The following is a 19,069-nucleotide window of genomic DNA, read 5'->3' as shown; positions in this document are numbered from 1 at the left end:
TGTCTATTCGCTCATACTTTTTTCCAAAAGAGATACCATTTTAAAAAATGAATTTGTCTTATTGTTTAATTTATATTTCTTTGAATTCTAATTACACTAAACAATTTTTCATTTTCTTAGTGGGCATTTTTTTTTTCTATTTTTGTGAACTACCTCTTTGTGTCTTTGCCCATTTTTCTACTGGGGTACCGATCTTTTTGTTAATAATTTGGAAGAGTTTTTATATATCCTTTATTACTATAAGGATAGTAATCCTTTGACTACTAAATGTTAATATTTTTGCCCAGTTAATGTTTTATTTTTACTAAAATGTGACTATGTATCACATAATGTCATAGCTGGTACAGGGTTTAAGAGCATCAGATCAGACCAATACTTTCAATTTATAGATGAGGAAGCTGATGCAAAGCAGTGAAGTGACTTGCCCAGGGCTGGAAGTTAGTGAAAAGGCTTAGATTAGGATCCAGAGTTTCTGACTCTTTCCTGGATGGATGCAAGGATGACATACCTGGATTCAAATGGGTCCTGCTTCTCCAGAGGTCTTACTCTTTTCTTCGTCACTGCCAATTTAGTCAAGTCCACGTACTTTGTCTCTCCATTGCTGTAAGTGAACTCAAGAACACTATTCCATTCCCCTTGTACTCTGCATACAACAGTGTTGGTGATGTTGTGCTTTACTTCACCTGTAACCCTAGAAGCAGGCAGAAAAAAAAAAAAAGATATGCTCTAGTAAGTAATATTGCTTATTTCTTAGGAATTCTGAAACCCAGAATGTACTTTGTGAATTCTGTTTAAATTAGTTACACATATCACTTCAATTTGTCAGCGCCAAAGTCAGTTACAATTACAAGTCAATTTGTCAGTTACAAAATCTTTGTAAATCCCTGATAGTTTCCTAGATAATTTTTTCAAATAACATCAATTTAATTTGAGAAAGAATACTAGGAATCAAACTGGAGACTTAGTTACTATAAATGATCACAAAGTGTGGTATTTTAAATGCTTGCTACAAACAATCATTATAATATTAAAACTAGGAATATGAAAAATATTAACATTTCTTTTTTATTACAGTATAAAAATGTTACAACACTACAGCCTATTCAACTTTTTTTCAAACTAGTCCTATTTAAAAGTTTAGAGTCCCTATATTTTAAATTCTGGATATACAGATTCTGTATAAAACCACATAAGCTTAATTTTAAATTAAATATAGAAACCAGACAAATCAGTAAGAGGTAGAAAAAAATAAAAGATACATTAAACATTTGTTAATTCTCTTGACAAAAAGAGCACTGGTATACAAAAATTATCACTATCTACACAAAACTCAGAGAACTCAAGCACTAATGTTGTTGAAAGTTTAATGAGTTATCTGGCTGGATTATCAACAGACAGACAGGATGCAGCTCAAATGAAGGCTGGAATAGAAACAGGTCTAATTATTTTTAATGAAGTACTTTATGTTCACTGTCAGACACAAACAACAACAGGGTCAGATTCGACAGAGGTTCAGAACTCAAAGAATAGTGGGCAAATGTTAGGTTCTGGCCAGTGTGCCAGGGATTATGGTTTATGTGGATTCAAAAGAGAATCCAAGGACTTCCCTGGTAGTCCAGTGGGTAAGACTCTACACTTTCAATGCAGGGGACCCAGGTTCAATACTTGGTCAGGGAACTAGATCCCACATGCATGCTTCAACTAAGAAGTCCGCATGCCGCAACTAAAACCAGGCTCAGCCAAAATATAAATGAATGAATGAATATTAAAAAAAGCTGGGGGGCAGAATCCAAAGAACCAAAGCCCAGGTTCAGGTGACAGCTCAGGAACCATAAGTAGCGTTTGCCAGATATAAGCTAAGGGCCTGGGAAGCAGAAGGTTGTAGTTGAATTTAGGGAGTCCATAGTTTTTAAGCAGGAGAAGTGAATGGTCTACAAATTCAGAGCTCAAGGCAGAGGTGTAGGAGACAATAAGCAAATGAGCCAGATCTTAGAGATCAAGGTGTACGAGGGTTTGGAATCTAAGAGCAGACCAAACATCCAAAATTAAACGTTAGGCATAATTGTAGCTCATTGGACACAAAGAACACCATGACTACAAGTCTGCTTGATTACAGCAGGAGTGGGAATTCTAGGTTATACCTCAAAGCGTTTGAACTTAAATAACTACACTGCTAAGGGTTTTTGCCTGACTGAATGTTTTTTGTGACATCCATGTTTCCTCTCTGATCCCACTTGCCAACATTGTTGCCTTCCTTGAAAATTTATCTGTAGCCGAACATGATACGAAGAGATGACACTGAACACTTACCTCTTCCATCTTCCAACCACATATACCCAGAACTATATTCTGCAAACTGAGAAATAATAATCCATTTCTCACTTGATCTTTCTTTTACTGCCACAATCTCTCAAGTTATCATTATCTCCTTCACAAGCCTTTCCACTTAAAAAGTAACAAGCCCTAGGTCCCTGTTCATGCGTGCTGGGTTACACGGGGTCTTTGCTGCTTAGTGCAGCTACACAGCAAGAGCATCGTGACAAGAACTGGGGCAGGGAACAAGAATTGCACATGCTAGAGGCAGGCCATGAGGAACTTGCAGAAGGAGCATAAGGAGGAAGAAGGGCCTCGCCTCATTTTGCTTAAAACAATTCTTCTTAACAGTCTAATGCAGGGTTAGTGAACTTCTATAAAGGACCAGAAAGTAAATATCTTAGGATTCGTGGGCCAGGCTGTCTCTGTCACAACTTGACTCTCTCACTGTAGCAGGAAAGCAATCACAGACAATATGTAAATGAATATCTAAATATCTAAAGCATATAAATCTAGGTCTTGTATCAAATAATGATATGGAATACGCTGCCTTTAAAATACTTACCAAAGAGTTAAATTTTAAGTTGTCATCCTACTCATCTCTAAAGTGAGGAAAACTGATAAGCGCTAAGGCGTTTACTGTCTCACTTTCTAAGAACGACATCAAGTTGACTTTTTTTTTATATTTACTTATTTATTTGGCTGCGCAAAGTAAGTCTTAGTTGCAGCACGCAGGATATTTGTTGCCGCGGGCAGGATCTTCGTTTCGACATGCAGGATCTAGTTCCCTGACCAGGGATCGAACCTGGGCCCCCTGCATTGGGAGCGTGGAGTCTATCCACTGGACCACCAGGGAAGTCCCCAAGTTGACTCTTTAGATTATCTAGACCCTGTCTCTATAGCTATTTAGAATACCAGAAAATCATTGGATATATTAACTTGGCTTCATATAGAAAAATTTTATTTAAAGATTGAAAGTTAAGACTTCAGCTTTGGGTTTTATTGATGTATATGTAAGAAATACCACACGAAGGGAATTACATCTTATGCAGAACTAAAGACGACATTGTCCTATTATGTTACTCAATGCCACTACATAAGAATACTTGATACAAATCCCTTCAAAATTTAATACCAGGAAAGTAGTTTGTCTCTCCTGAAAAAGTGATAGGCGTCCTTTATCAGACAATAAGAAGTATGTTGAGTATCATGTTGCTCTTTTTACTTTAGCAGAAGAGTATTTTCAGGTACAATAATTACCTAATCCCAGGTTCACAGCATTATTGTCCTTTTCCATCACTATGGTGACTATAATAACAGACTTTATTTTTAATTGTCTATTATACATGAGTTTTTCCTAAAAGCCTTATAAATGCTTTCCAAAGATAGGGTCCTGCATTCTAATATTAGACTAAAACCTTAGGCAGAGATTGTCTTTTTACTTTTCTATATCTTCAGTGTGCAGAAAAGTATGCCACTTAGCAGTTAGTTAACATAAATCTTAATGCCATTATACTGCTACATATATTTAAAAAATCACCATCCTAAAGTGAGTGTGGAAAATGGGATCAGGAGATGGACAAGGGCATGAGGAATAGTTAACTAGGCCTGTCTGGCTCCATCAGAGAGAGTTGTGGAAAATGAGGGAGTAAGGAAAGACAAGTGGAAGATAATATATTTATATCAAATGCAGACAGCAGATAATGTGTCTGCCTGATTGCAGACAGCAGTAGAAAAACTAGGCTATGTCTGAGGAGGGAGGCATGGTTATTAATAAAGACATGAAAAAGAGTCTTAGTTAAAATATTCTATAAAATTGAAGAAGAAAAGATAACAAAATAGAGAAGTCTGTTTCAAATATGAATCTTTTTTTTTTTTTTTTTTTTTGCGGTACGCGGGCCTCTCGCTGTTGTGGCCTCTCCCATTGCGCAGCACAGGCTCCGGACACCCAGGCTCAGCAGCCATGGCTCACAGGCCTAGCCACTCTGCGGCATGTGGGATCTTCCCGGACCGGGGCACAAACCCGTGTCCCCTGCATTGGCAGGCAGACTCTCAACCCCTGCGCCACCAGGGAAGCCCCAAATATGAATCTTTTAAACGAGAAATTAGGTAAAACCATTGGTCTTAAGGGAAATCAGAGCGGAAAAAATGAGGAAACTTTGGAGTCAACCAAAAGTATACTTCCAAGTAACAAAAAGATCCAATACTTGTGGCCTTGTGGATAGGTAAAAAAGTATGAAGGGAGAAAAGAAGCCAAGTTAAATAAGAAATTCAAAGAAATAAGATGGCAAATATAATGACTGATCACTAACAAACCAAGGATATCTATCTAAAATTATTAGGAGTCTTAAAAGAGCCAAAGTATGAAAACCAAGAGAAAATTTCTATGCAGGATATTTGCAGCAAGGAGCCATCTAAATGTCATGGCAACGGTAAGATTTGGGGGATGAATTTTGATTCTCTAAATTAAGGTAGTCCTGGCAATATGATCAATTATAGCTTATATTTATTATTATAATTTAAGGCAAGATAAAGCACTGGTTCAGGACAAATGTTTGGATATTCTGCATTTGACAAAAAAATTAACCTGAGCTCAAAACTATAATCTGAGTTTTTATAAAGGGACGTTTGAAACATAATCAAGACTTAAAAATTAATCAGAATAGCTATCATATAGTTGAGCTGTTACAAAATTTGAAGAAAATTCTGAACATGCAAGTGAGGTAACATTATGTGTACTAGATACGAAATAGATGTTAACTGGAAACTATCAGAAAATTCATATATAGAAAACAAATGAACGTATGTGGGAAAGCCTTTAACAGCCTCTTATTTCCTTCTTGGTAGCAGAGATTTAATAATGGAAAGGAACCCACTGAATCATAATAAATATGGGAAAGTTCTCACTCATGGCTTAACATGTGATAATGTATATGGATAGAATAAATATGGGAAATCCTTAAAAGGGATTTTATCTCTTAATCAACCCAAGAAAGTTCACAGAGGAGAGGAACCTTATGATGAATAATAATGATTTCAAAAAAGTCCACAGTCGTGGACTTCCCTGGTGGCCCAGTGGGTAAGACTCCACACTCCCAATGCAGGGGGCCAGGGTTTGATCCCTGGTCGGGGAACTAGATCCCACATGCGTGCTGCAACTAAGAGTTTGCATGCCACAACTAAGAGTCTGCATGACGCAACAAAGATCCCACATGCCGCAACTAAGACCCGGAGCAGCCAAATAGATAAATAAATAAATAAATATATATATATATTTTAAAAAAAAGATGTGATATATATCTTAAAAAAACAGAGTATTACTCAGCCATAAAAAAGAATGAAATATTGCCATTTGCAACAACATGGATGGACCTAGAGAATATTATGCTTAGTGAAGTAAGTCAGATAGAGAAAGACAAATACTATATGATATCACGTATATGTGGAATCTAAGAAATAATACAAATGAATGTATATGCAAAACAGAAACAAGACTCACAGATATAGAAAACAAACTTGTAGTTAACAAAAGGGAGAAGGAAGTGGGGGAGGGGCAAATTAGGGGTATGGGATTAACAAACTGTTGATACTACATATAAAATAGATAAGCAACAAAGATATATTATATAGCACAGGGAATTATACCCATTATCTTGTAATAACCTATAATGGAATATAATCTGCAAAAATACTGAATTACTGTCTTATATACCTGAAACACAATATTATAAATCAAATATACTTCAATTAAAAAAAAGAAAAGAAATTCATCAATATCATTGTCAATAAAAAGTGCTGGACTTGGAAAATTTATCACTGTAGTTGTGTCCCCTAAGCATTTGACTCAATTATATACTTTCAAGAATGGTTTCACCAATGCAGGAATGTTACAGGGATATAGATTTCAACTTTAACTTCATATAAATAAGGGGAGTCTGAAAATGGAATAGGCTGCCTCATGCATTATGAGTTCGGTACTAATAATAATGTACCAACACAATGAACAAATCAGTTATCGGGTATGATGCAAAAGGATTTAGACACCTAGCAAATGTTGGTGTAGTGACTTCTAAAGTCCCTTCTAACTGTAAAGTTTGAATCCTGTGATCACTATGGTGAGAGGAGTAAGTAGAAGCACATATAACGAAGTGTGAACCATATTAAAACCTTCTCTAAGGATAAAAGGCGACTATTCTGACAATCTCCAGTGATTCTGTTTGGGTGATCTGTAATTTTATTTTTAATTCTCTGCTTCAGTGTTTTTGAAATCTGTGTTTTTTAAGGCCCATTCAATGCCTGGGAGCCAATAAATCTTTCTTTCCACTTCTAAGATTGTTGAGTACCAGTTGTCCGGTGAAGAAGTAAAATAGCTATATGCACTGAAAGTCTCATACGTGACTGAAGAGAGTGCATTTTGGTATAACCATGTAAGAAAACTGTTTGGCAGTAATAAAGTTAAAGTTTCATTCCCTACAGCCCAGCAATTCCACTCCTAGGTATCTACCAAACAGAAATTCATACATACATTCACAATGTTCTAGCAGCACTATTTGAAATGGCCCCAAATCAGCTTCTATACTTTTGTATGTATGTTATTCTTCAATAAAAGCTTTGTAGAAAAAGAAAACTATTCCTACTTCAGGACAGACAGAATAGACACCAAAAGCTTAAGGAAAGAGTCAGTATCCTTTTGAGGATCCTATTAGAAAACTTATCTTCATGTAGTTGGGTGATCTGGACGAGTGCTGAAAAGACCAACAAGCCACTAAAGGGATATAATAACTGGCCGATTCCTAGACGGAATTAGAACAAAGCTACATTCAATACTGGTGCCTAAGATATTGGCTTCCATATTGTGCTTCTTGAACTATTTTTTATGATTAGATGTATTTTCATCCTAACTTGTAGCGATACTACCTCTACTGAGGTCTGGATCCAAGTCTGAATCCCTTTAAAGGCAGAAATTGGGCCAGAAGCTACATATCCATTTGTTAGGAGTTCTAGTTTACAAGAGAAAATAGATCTGTCACTATTTTAAAACCAGATTGTGATTTCCAGAATGCCTTCAAAGATCAAATATATTAAACAAAAAATAAACATGAATAAAAATCCAATCCCATTTCACATAAAATAAAGCAGAAAAAGAATAAGGAGTTATAATACAAGATCAAACTGATAGAATAAGAGCCAGGTATCACTAAAATATTCTTACCGGTGCAGTTTGCCACCATAAAATGGCTTAGTATGAAAAGTGACGCTGGCTGAATACCCAGTTTTTGCACAGTTGACACTGACTTTGCCACCCAGTTCTACCCAAGGAACAGTTAAAATTGACCGGGCATATGCACAAGGTAGAGAAAACGTATATTCTTCTCCATGCTCTAGTAGACTGAGGACTCCTGAATGTGAAAACATAAAAGTGGTTAATATCTTAAAAAAAAAAAAAAGACAACTATGAAAAATCCATATTAAGTTTTTCTCCTGCCTGGTAAATGAACATCATAATTTTGCTTAATTTTCTTTTAGCTTTGGATGAAATTGGCTTCATTTACAATTGTATTTGACAACAATTCCTAGTAATAGTGAATCAAGGTTACTTTCATTATGACTTTATTATCCCTTTGGGGTTCATGGGACCAGAAAATGTTGCAGTGGAAACTGTTTAAGAGTTCTCTCTAATGCTCCTAAAAGTAAAATAAAACCTTAAGTCAGAATTTAAGTCCATGCTATACTGTATCATCATAAGATCTGATCATTAGTTAGTACTAATAACTTAAGCAGTTTTTGGAATAACTAAATACCTAACATTATAGAGTCATAGACCTTAATCTCAGATGGTATGATGGGGGGCAAGGGGGGGGAGAAAGTGTTCTTCATTCTATTCTATGCATATTAAGAAAGAAAAAAAGTAATTTTATGATATAAATTAAGGTCTTCATAATAATTTTGTTTGTCAAATTCTGAAGTATTTAAGGTGAAGCTACAAGAGTTAGAAGTGGTAGTTTTCAAACAAATATTATTCTAATGGGGCTTGTTCCATATTAAGTGATGCTATAAAGATGGCTTTAAAAAACATATAAAAAAGGGAATTACAAAAAAAAGGGGAATTATATAAATGAATAATCAATCTATACTAGATAATTAAGAGACATTAAGGAGACTTGAGCTACATTACTAACCTAAGCTTATTACCTAGTTCACAATAAAAACAAATACCGAACTGGATGTGTACTACTAGTCTGAACTATGATGGCATGTCTCTCTCTTTTTTTTTTTTCTTTTTGCGGTACACGGGCCTCTCACTGTTGTGGCCCCTCCCGTTGAGGAGCACAGGCTCCGGACACGCAGGCTCAGCTGCCATGGCTCACGGGCCCAGCCGCTCTGCGGCATGTGGGATCCTCCCGGACCGGGGCACGAACCCGTGTCCCCTGCATCGGCAGGCGGACTCTCAACCACTGCGCCACCAGGGAAGCGCTGGCATGTCTGTCTTAATGAATGCTCGTTAACTACTGTGTTCTTAATGTTCACAAATAAGGGCAAAAATTATAATAAATATTTTAATATAGTCTATTTTTAGGATAAACAAATAGACAGACTGAGATTCTAAAGTAGTCTACTTTACATAAAGCAACGCCAACTATTAATTTGTATTGCCCTTAACAGTTTTCACAATGGGCAACAATTAATATTGAGCCATTTGAAAAGGAACATGGCTCTGTATGTGATATATTTATATATAATGGGAGCTGTGGGAAGACATACATAACATACTTGGTTATATTTCAAGTATTTAATAATAACTGTTGATTAATTCTAAGTTGGAAAGGATATCACATACTTTTCTAAAAACATTTGGCCTTATAAACTAGATTCATGATCTTTGATTTCTAGGAATGTAGTTAACATAAGTAATATTCACTATGGAATTTAACATCTAAGAAATATATAATCAGTTTCTACTGAATGGGAAAATAAGACTAGTTAGGATAACTGCGATTCAAAGTATTCTAAAATCTCATTTATCAGATAATTAAACAGAATTTTCCCCTACTTTTCAATAAAAACATGGCTGCTGATAGAAGCAAAATAAACTGTCAGAAGTTCCATTCTCTGATTTAATTTACTTTCTGTTGAGAGTGTCAACAGCAATTTAATTTTAAAAAGGCAAATCCATGAATATATAACTAGCAAATCAAAAAATAACTATCATATACATCCTTCTCAATGCATGGTTAAGATATTAATGCTTTTCCTCATTTCTTGAGGTATTTCCTTTCTTGGAGTGGGAGAGGATACTATCACCAGATACTCTCTGTTCCATGAACTGGTAAGAGTAACTGTCCTCGGGGAGAGTGTGTCAAAGAATGAGGGGCTAATTCCGACTATGCCTTAACTTCTATGATCCTGGACACATCCCATCACCTCTAGGCTTCAGGTTTTTCATCTCTAAAGTAAGTAAACTGATTTGTGAAGAGCCTAGGGTTAATGTGATGCAGCTTATAACTAGAGATAGCAAACTTTTTTTTTTTAACTAATAAAATATCTTCTAATGTTATAAAAGTTTTGATTAGTTTGAAACATTTGGAAATTGGTAAGACTCACAGCACAACAGGAGTTAAAGATGAGGAAAGCTTAAAAAGGGGATAATATATTTTCTTCAAGGCTAAAATAACACAATTTCAAAATGTTAGGGTCATAAGCTTAATTATGCCATGCTTATACTGTAAGTTTATATTTAGAACAAATTTTCCTATGCACGAGAGTGTTCCTTAACATTAAAATGGCAGACCATTATATTTTCATTAACTCTGCAATGATTTCTGTGGAGACATTTTTGTTGTTGTTAATTTGTTTTTTCTATTCTTACCCAAAAAATATTGTATTTCCTTAAATTGTTTTTTCATAATCATTTGCTGGAGTAGATATAAAGTTTGGCAATATATTTTAAAATATTCTATGAATATCTCCTATGAAATACAAAAGATGTAGATATAGATTTACCTTGAAAATATTTCTTGAGTGCTGTTTATAATAACAAAAACATGTTTTAAAGCATTATCAATAACTTGGGAAAATGAATATTCAGTGCAAAAAAGGAGGACAAAAAACTACATAGAGAGAATCCTAATTTTATAAAACTAAAAGTATGAACATACACACATAGAAAAAATACAGAATACTAGCTAAATTTATCTATCTCTGGATGAAAGGATTAGAGATACTTGTATTTTCTCCTTGATACTTTTTTAAGTTTTCTAAATTTTCTATAATAAAAATAATTTACATTTAAAATCAGAAAAAAAAGTTAAAAAAAAGAATTTATATTTGTTGACAGATATGCCCCCTCCCCCCACCACCAGTATTCTGAAACATACTAGGAATTGGGAAAAAAAGTAGTACACATAGCAGTTCAAATTTATAACTAATATTTCTCTAGCTTCCCCAAATTTAAGGTTATAGTTTGATATTAAAAATTGGAGAATAATTTTTCTACTTACCTTCCCCAACCATTGTCACACCTATCGACATGCCTAAGAATTTGCTCTTAGTCCAGACGTGCGCATTTACACACATCTTCCTCTCTGCACATTCTGCATAAAATCCTGAGACTGGAGGATGATGGGAAACCTGCTCAGCAACAAATCTGACTGTGTAACAGTCTGATCCCACCTGGCTCAAAGCTTCCTCTGATGGAGGAGCATGATTTGTGACAGCCTGGGTGGAAGAGCTGCTAATGACACTGGATGCTACATCGTGTTTTGGCATCCTCCAGGAACAGTGAAACGTTTCTCCAATGATAGGATTGTACGGTTTCTTAGCAATGGCTCCCTTACGGCCTTCATGAAATGAGGTAAGGTAGTATTCAACAAAACGAATCATTCTGTCCTCAGCTGTAGCTCCATCAGAGATGGCTATAAACAGGTCTGGATGAGACATAAAGTCTGCATACATTTCCAACAGGGAACGCTTCTCTAGGATAAATGTAGGCAGCACCACCTAAAACAACAACAACAACAGCAAATCAACCAGAGAGAGCAATATAAAAAACCAGTAATTAGTATCTTCAGAGAATTGAGGGGCTACTCTTTGTTGCGGTGCACAGGCTTCTCACTGCAGTGGCTTCTCTTGTGGCAGAGCAAGGACTCTAGGCATGCGGGCTTCAGTAGTTGTGGCTCGTGGGCTCAGCAGTTGTGGCTCACAGGCTGTAGAGCGCAGGCTCAGTAGTCGCGGCACACGGGCTTTGTTGCTCCGTGGCATGTGGGATCTTCCCGGAGCAGGGATCAAACCTGTGTCCCCTGCATTAACAGGGGGATTCTTAACCACTGCATCACCAGGGAAGTCCCTATAATATTACTTTAAAAAGAACAAAATAATGGGGAAAATGGCTATTACTTATTCACAACATGCAAGCCAGGACCGTGGTTACCTTCTTGGTTGCTGTAGCCCCAGCACCTAGCACAGTGTCTGGAATATAAGAGGGGCTTGATAAACATCTGTTGTATCAGTGTCATTGTTAGACAGGAGGTATATGTGACTGCAGTTTAGTCACCAGGTTCTTTAATGTTGCTCAAAAAGTACCATTCTTTTAAATGTTATATGGCTGTTCATAATTTGTGATCAGTTAATGCTAATGATTTTATATATAAATACAATACATATGTATTTCTTCAATTAACAATGCACAAATGTGGGGAAACGATATTAAATTCATTATTCATGTCAAGAGAGACTTTACCATCTGGATTATTATCACAGAACATTCTTTTCAAATGTTCTTATGCCTCATAAACCCCAACACTGTTCTTATGCCTTACAAACCTAAATCTACTAAGGGACAGCAAATACCATAATAACCAAATAAACTCCTTACTTGGCTGCTCATTTTAACCTATTTTACAACTAATAGTCTTTTCTGAACCACTAATATAAAAAATATTTCTAGAATAAAAATGATACCCAGTTGAATACTAAGGTTAGAAGATGAATGTTTAAATGGGTTTCTTTATTCCTAAAATGTCTGCTTCTCAGTAGGCTATTAATTCAATCAATTTACTTAAAAACCCTCCTATAATTACTACACGTCTAAGTAAAGAAAGAAATGTGTTTTTGATTTTGAAATGCTTCAAAGTGAATGCTAAAGGTAAAATGCTTTCTATATTTAAGTTGCGTTTTCAGGTGAGTAACTCACTGGAATTAAACAACCTTTTAATTTACACTTCCACTACCTTCAAAAACCTCAATTTGAAATATACCTTGAGAAGTCAATTTTGAAATCCCACACGAATGCAAAGTAGTGTCAATAGTAACTCAAAGTATGTAATTCCACAGTAGTAAATGTTTGACATACATAGGTTTTGAACCTTACTGGCTTTTTAAATCAATGTCATGGATTAATTGTTAAAACAAATTAAGGCACACTAATTAGATAAACTGGGAATGGAGAAGATGGGCCTAAAATTAAAAGCTATAGATCAGTGCTTCTCAAACTTTAATGTATATATACATATTACTGAAATGAAGATTCTGGTTCTCTAACTTTGAGATTGGGGGCTGAGATTATGCGTTTCTAACAAGTTCTCAGGTGATGGTGATGCTACTGATCTTCAGACCACACTTGTTTTCTTCTTTCAGTTTTATTACGGCATAATTGACAAATAAAACTGTAAGATATTTAAAGTGTATACTGTAGTGATTTGATATACACATATATAGTGAAAGGACTCTCACTATCAAATTAATTCAGGCCACACTTTTAAAGTAGCAAGGCTGTAGACCAGGGGTTTGCAAACTAGGGCCTTTGGGCCAAATCTGGCATCCTGTTTGTGTAAATAAACTTTTGCTGAAATACATCCATGCCCATCCAACATATCATCTATGGCTGCTTTCACACTACAAAGGCTGAGCTGAGTACTGCTGATCCTTAAACAATATGGGTTTGAACTGCAGGTCCACTTATACATGGATTTTTTCCAATAAACATACAAAAATATACATGTAGAACATCATGTGCAAGACTTGTATTGGATAGTCTATTCTTACACAGGCTTAAGGTGAGTAATATGTATTATAAAATGAATAATATGTTAGTTTTCTTACTGTTTTATAACCTCATTTTCTTGCTGTTTTATAACCTCGCTCTCAAAGAATTACATTAAAGTACCGTACCTCTCTCACAATGAGAGAAAAACTGTGTATTATCACAGGTATGTGGGTTTTTAAAAAAAATGTAACAATGTTTCCAATATTGTTTCATGAATATGACTGCAATACTGTATGTCATAAAAATTTTATAACAGTTCATTCATTAGTGTATAGACTAGGCTACCATGAAGCTGATTACACTAGGCTACCATAAAGCAATCATATTGCTGCTTCTTCATTATCAATGCATGAATCATTATATCTGTAAATAAATATAAATTTTTTTCACATTATCTTTTCATTTTTGATGTCTAGTATATACTAGTAATACATATACATAGAAACAAAATTTGCGTTAATTGAGTGTTTATGTTATTGGTAAGGCTTCGAGTCAACAACAGATTATTAGTAGTTAAGTTTTGGGGGAGTCAAAAATTATATGCAGATTTTCAACTACATGGGGGGTTGGCGCTCCTAACCCCTACATTGTTCAAGAGTCAAGTATAGTTCCAACAGAGATCTATGTCCACATAGCTAAAAATATCTATTATCTGGTCCTTTACAGAAAATGTTTGCTGATCTCTGTTATAGATTAATACCCCAAATGCACTATCCAAAATGGGAAGTAAGAATAAAGTAGAAATATCAATGACTTTAATGGTTTTGTGGGATTATATCCTTTTCTTTAGATTTTCCAATTGTATATCCCAATGGACCCCTTTTATTTTGTACAGAAACAAGACTATAGGTCTTTATTTGCCATGTGACTTAATGCTGCACAAAAAACCTATCACATTTTTTATGAAAATAAATGCTCATCAAGCAACTAAGAAACCAACTCATAAAGATTAAAAAGCCCTGACAACATTAACAATCATAGGTATAGTCCTAATCTAATGATCTCCTGAGACTGTTTATCCCATTACTTACTCTTGTTAAGTCCATGCCCAGCTTGAGCTGTGATAAGAGATGTAGGATAACACTGCGTTGCTCTTCAACAGCTCCCAGGTCATCCTCCTTGTTGTCACAAGTATCCTCCACCTCATCATCTGCATTTATTTCTTCAGGTTCCTTGATGCAAGATAAAGCAAAAGTCTACTGTTACTAGTGCATATTGAGAGAGTGGCATGGACATGTATACACTACCAAACGTAAAATAGATAGCTAGTGGGAAGCAGCCGCACAGCACAGGGGGATCAGCTCGGTGCTTTGTGACCACCTAGAGGGGTGGGATAGGGAGGGTGGAGGGAGGGAGACGCAAGAGGGAAGAGATATGGTAACATATGTATACGTATAACTGATTCACTTTGTTATAAAGCAGAAACTAACACACCATTGTAAAGCAATTATACTCCAATAAAGATGTTAAAAAAAAGAATAAAAATATAAACATCAGATGAAGACATTTATATTGGGCCTAAATGAATCTGAGAACAGACAAAAATCTTTCTGAAAATACAACTTCCATCACTTGGCCATGGAATAGATTTCCTTCAATGAACCCATTATCACTGACATTGAACATATTGTGGTTTTGTCATAAGTATCACACATAAAACACACATATTTTGTGAAAACAGGATTTTTCAGAGTGAAAATGTCTCACCTGAAACTTAGGCTTTGCAGGCTTTGACCACCTGCCAGGGGACCCTACCACTACCTATAATTTAAGATGTTTTGAGGATTAAATATTTGCCCTATTTTTAAGCTAACACTATAAAAGTAAAATTTTAAAGTGACTATACATGTCAAGTCTAACTTCTGTAATCTATATTTAGATATTCACGCATCCTTGGAGTTGTCAGGAAGAAACTTTGGGGATGAAGAGAATTCTAGGTGAAGGTATAGAAAACTTGTAGTTGCTCATGCACTTTTCTTTTTTTTTCTTTTTTTTTTTTTTTTGCGGTACGCAGGCCTCTCTCTGTTGTGGCCTCTCCCGTTGTGGAGCACAGGCTCCGGACGCACAGGCTCAGAGGCCATGGCTCACAGGCCCAGCCGCTCCGCGGCATGTGGCATCTTCCCGGACTGGGGCACGAACCCATGTCCCCTGCATCGGCAGGCGGACTCTCAACCACTGCGCCACCAGGGAAGCCCGCTTATGCAGCCTTAATGCCACAAAATGTTCTCTGCATAGTTCTTCAATCAATAAAACAACCCCTTGAAAAACCAAAAATGTTTACTCTCATCTCAGTAGGGTCTTCGCTCCAAATAACTGGTTAAGAGAAACCTAATTTCTTATTTCTATTTAAGCAACAAATAAAAGTTTCAAATCCCAAGATTCTATAATCTTATTAGATATCACTTTCCATGTTTATATGGGGATGGTGTCCCATCTCTCTCACTGGTACTTCTTTTCATTACCTTTGTGCAAGACAGCGTTCATGAGTATACTATCTTTGGTATTGTATTAAATTTTAAGTTAGGAGGATTTTAAAAAGGAAATGATTCTGCTAATAGTCGCTGCCTTTAACTTTTTTTTTTTTTTTTTTTTTTTGCGGTACGCGGGCCTCTCACTGTTGTGGCCTCTTGCGTTGCGGAGCACAGGCTCCGGACGCACGGCCTCAGCGGCCATGGCTCACGGGCCCAGCCGCTCCACGCCATGTGGGATCTTCCCGGACCGGGGCACGAACCCGCGTCCCCTGCATCGGCAGGCGGACTCTCAACCACTGCGCCACCAGGGAAGCCCTGCCTTTAACTTTCTCGTCCCATAATCAAATCCTATCAAACAAGAAGCCCATCTGTTCTATGTAGCTAGGCAAAGAAAATGAATCCTAATCAGGCATAAAATCAAGAACTTAATGTTCGCAAGATATTAAAAACAAAATACAAAACTTGGTGACACAGTTAAAGAATAATGGGTTTCTGGTTATTCTTTTGCCTTTGTTTTTCTCATTTTTCTTCTCTCTCCTTCGAACAAAGAAATCTTTACTAGCTCAAATTCTGATAAATCAATTAATGGTCTAGTTCATTTCTTCAGAGACCAAACACAACAATTGTGTATATCAGAATTATTTCTGTTTTTATGACCTTGAGGAAAGATCCCAAAGGCAAGTTTCTCAATTCCCCTTTTCAATGGCTAGTAAGTCTATCAGGAACTACTTCCTGTTTTCTACGCTAAGTCAGTTGCACAATATAGTTTAAGTATACCAGTGAATGTTTACTCATTATGAAACAGGGGAAAACTCGATCATCCCTCTTTCTATACATGAATTCCAAATATAACAATTTTTCATTTGAGAAATGTTGAGGGGAAAAAAACTAACAGATCTTAATTAAATAATGTTCTCCAACCTTCTGAAAGGTACTATTACATTTGAGGTCAGAACCTAGGACAGATTAATAATGCAAATACAGCCTTAAACATTATTATACACAAAGTTATACACAAAGTTTACTTTGTGGTTTCCTCTAATGAAAATAATATTAAACTAAAGAGATAAAATATAATCTGGTATGGGGATGTATGTATACATATAGCTGATTCACTTTGTTATAAAGCAGAAACTAACACACCATTGTAAAGCAATTATACTCCAATAAAGATGTTAAAAAAAAATCTGGTAGGAAAACTAAAAGAATAGTTTTTGTTGTTTTTATAAAAATAGTCAAACCACTTACTAAAATAGAAAAAAAAGGAATTCTATTCATGATTAAATACTGATTCTAAAGCATGATGTGAATGGAAGAATTTGGAAGCTCTCTTTTCTTTTTGAAATGGCCCTTCTTAGAGATTGTCATGCCTTTCTTAAAGAAAAGCTTAAGGTTAGGGCTTCCCTGGTGGCGCAGTGGTTAAGAATCCACCTGCCAATGCAGGGGACAGGGGTTCGAGCCCTGGTCTGGGAAGATCCCACATGCCGCGGAGCAACTAAGCCTGTGTGCCACAACTACTGAGCCTGCGCTCTAGAGCCCGCGAGCCACAACTACTGAGCCCACGTGCCACAACTACTGAAGCCCGCTCCTAGAGCCTGTGCTCCGCAACAAAAGAAGCCACCACAATGAGAAGCTCGTGCACCACAACAAAGAGTAGCCCCTGCTCGCCACAACTATAGAAAGCCCACGTGCAGCAATGAAGACCCAATGCAGCCAAAAATAAATAAAATTAAAAAAAAATACGGAAAGCTTAAGGTTAAAAAAAAAAAAGCATTACAAAAATTCAAATAAACATGCTCAAACATATAAAATCCCTAAAAACCCAGAATGGTTAGCAAATACAGTGGCAAGGCCTGTTGAATTTCTAGGAATTCATACTATTTGGAGATTGCATGGCAGAGGGAAACCCCAATATTCTGCAGAACTCATACTAATCCCATTTTTTTGTCTTCCTGATTTCTGACTTGGACACTAAGGAACTGTGGGCTTCATTCTAGCCTCACTGAGGTTTACCTCCTCTATCACTTGACAGCAAAATTTCCACTACTGTAATGTATGTTTCGAGCTTGCATTGACACTCATATTCCAAAGAAGGCATATGTGAAATTTTTGAAAAATTCAGGTCTTTTCTGGTATGCTTGAGTGGGGTCTAATGTCTTTTGTAATTAAAAAAAAAATCTATGCACTTATTTGTTTCTATTTGCACTAGGTCATACACTTGGTCTACTCAACATTTCAAAAGATTTGGAAATTCAACGACCCTCTCCTCCCCACCTCTGTGCCCCATCTCTAACATATGCCTCTATCCTGACCTCCAACATGCTTTGTATTCTCATTTAGAAGTATGAAAATGTTGGAGTATATGACCTATAGTTTATAACTTTTCACTTGTAAATTATATCTCTAGTCCTGATCTCTTTCCAAAGCTTTGGTTACATCATTTCCAGTTGCTTTTCATATACATTAACAATCATATGTCCTCTTCTCAAATAAAATTCAACATGTTCATAAACTATACTAAACCTTTTCTTTCAAAAAGCTCTTTCTTCCTAATTTTGCTAGCTTTGCGAATGGCACCACAATTTTAATCATTTAGTCTCAAAAACTTGGAGTCATCTTTGATCCAACCCTATATCCAGTCAATCACAAGCTCAATTGATTTTTCATTTGAAATGCACATTACCTATTCATTTGTCTTCATTTCTACTTCCATAGCCTTCTATCCACACTTTGATTCCAAGTCATATCATATACCAATCTTTTTAAACATATCGCATCCCTCCCCATGCTCATGATTTCATTATGTATCACATTAAGACTAAATTCTTCTGCATGAGTTTTATGTTCCTTGGGGGCACAATTTACACTGTATTCTATGGAGCAGTGCTCAGGGGATTATCATTCCACATAGCATGCAACATGAATGGTCATCTGGATTTGTAAAATCCAACAACCCTGGGGTCATTTTCCATAAACCAGGTACTCTGCTAAATTTATTTTATCTAAATAACAATCTTATAAGGTATTACTACCCCTGCTTTACAGATGAGGAAGCTAAGCATGGTTAATCAATTGGCCCACATGTTAGTAAATGATAGGACCTGGGTTCAAAATCATCAGGCAAGCCTTTTCTGCAATAAGTACACATGCTTTAGCATCCCTGCTTGTGTTACTCCCCCATCTTGAGATTCCCGTACTACTATTCTTCTTTTCAAACCTTGTCTCCTTTCAAAGCCCAATTTCA

At 36.1% G+C, this 19,069-nt stretch overlaps 1 protein-coding gene across 2 annotated transcripts in view; it reads right to left on the bottom strand.

Moving 5' to 3' along the window:
- Positions 1-19,069, bottom strand: part of OSBPL11 (oxysterol binding protein like 11) — a 100,134-nt gene that overhangs the window by 29,118 nt on the left and 51,947 nt on the right. For both annotated transcript variants that reach the window (XM_060099408.1, XM_060099409.1), the window contains exons 8-11: positions 14,386-14,526; positions 10,812-11,310; positions 7,526-7,712; positions 509-691 (exon numbers count right to left, since the gene is read on the bottom strand). In XM_060099408.1, the coding sequence (XP_059955391.1) occupies positions 509-691; positions 7,526-7,712; positions 10,812-11,310; positions 14,386-14,526 (1,010 nt within the window). The remainder of the gene's footprint in view (positions 1-508; positions 692-7,525; positions 7,713-10,811; positions 11,311-14,385; positions 14,527-19,069) is intronic.

The sequence above is a fragment of the Mesoplodon densirostris genome, chromosome 5 (genome assembly GCF_025265405.1).
Source record: "Mesoplodon densirostris isolate mMesDen1 chromosome 5, mMesDen1 primary haplotype, whole genome shotgun sequence".
Taxonomy (NCBI): Eukaryota; Metazoa; Chordata; class Mammalia; order Artiodactyla; family Ziphiidae; genus Mesoplodon; species Mesoplodon densirostris.
This window is presented reverse-complemented; position numbering and strand designations above follow the sequence as displayed.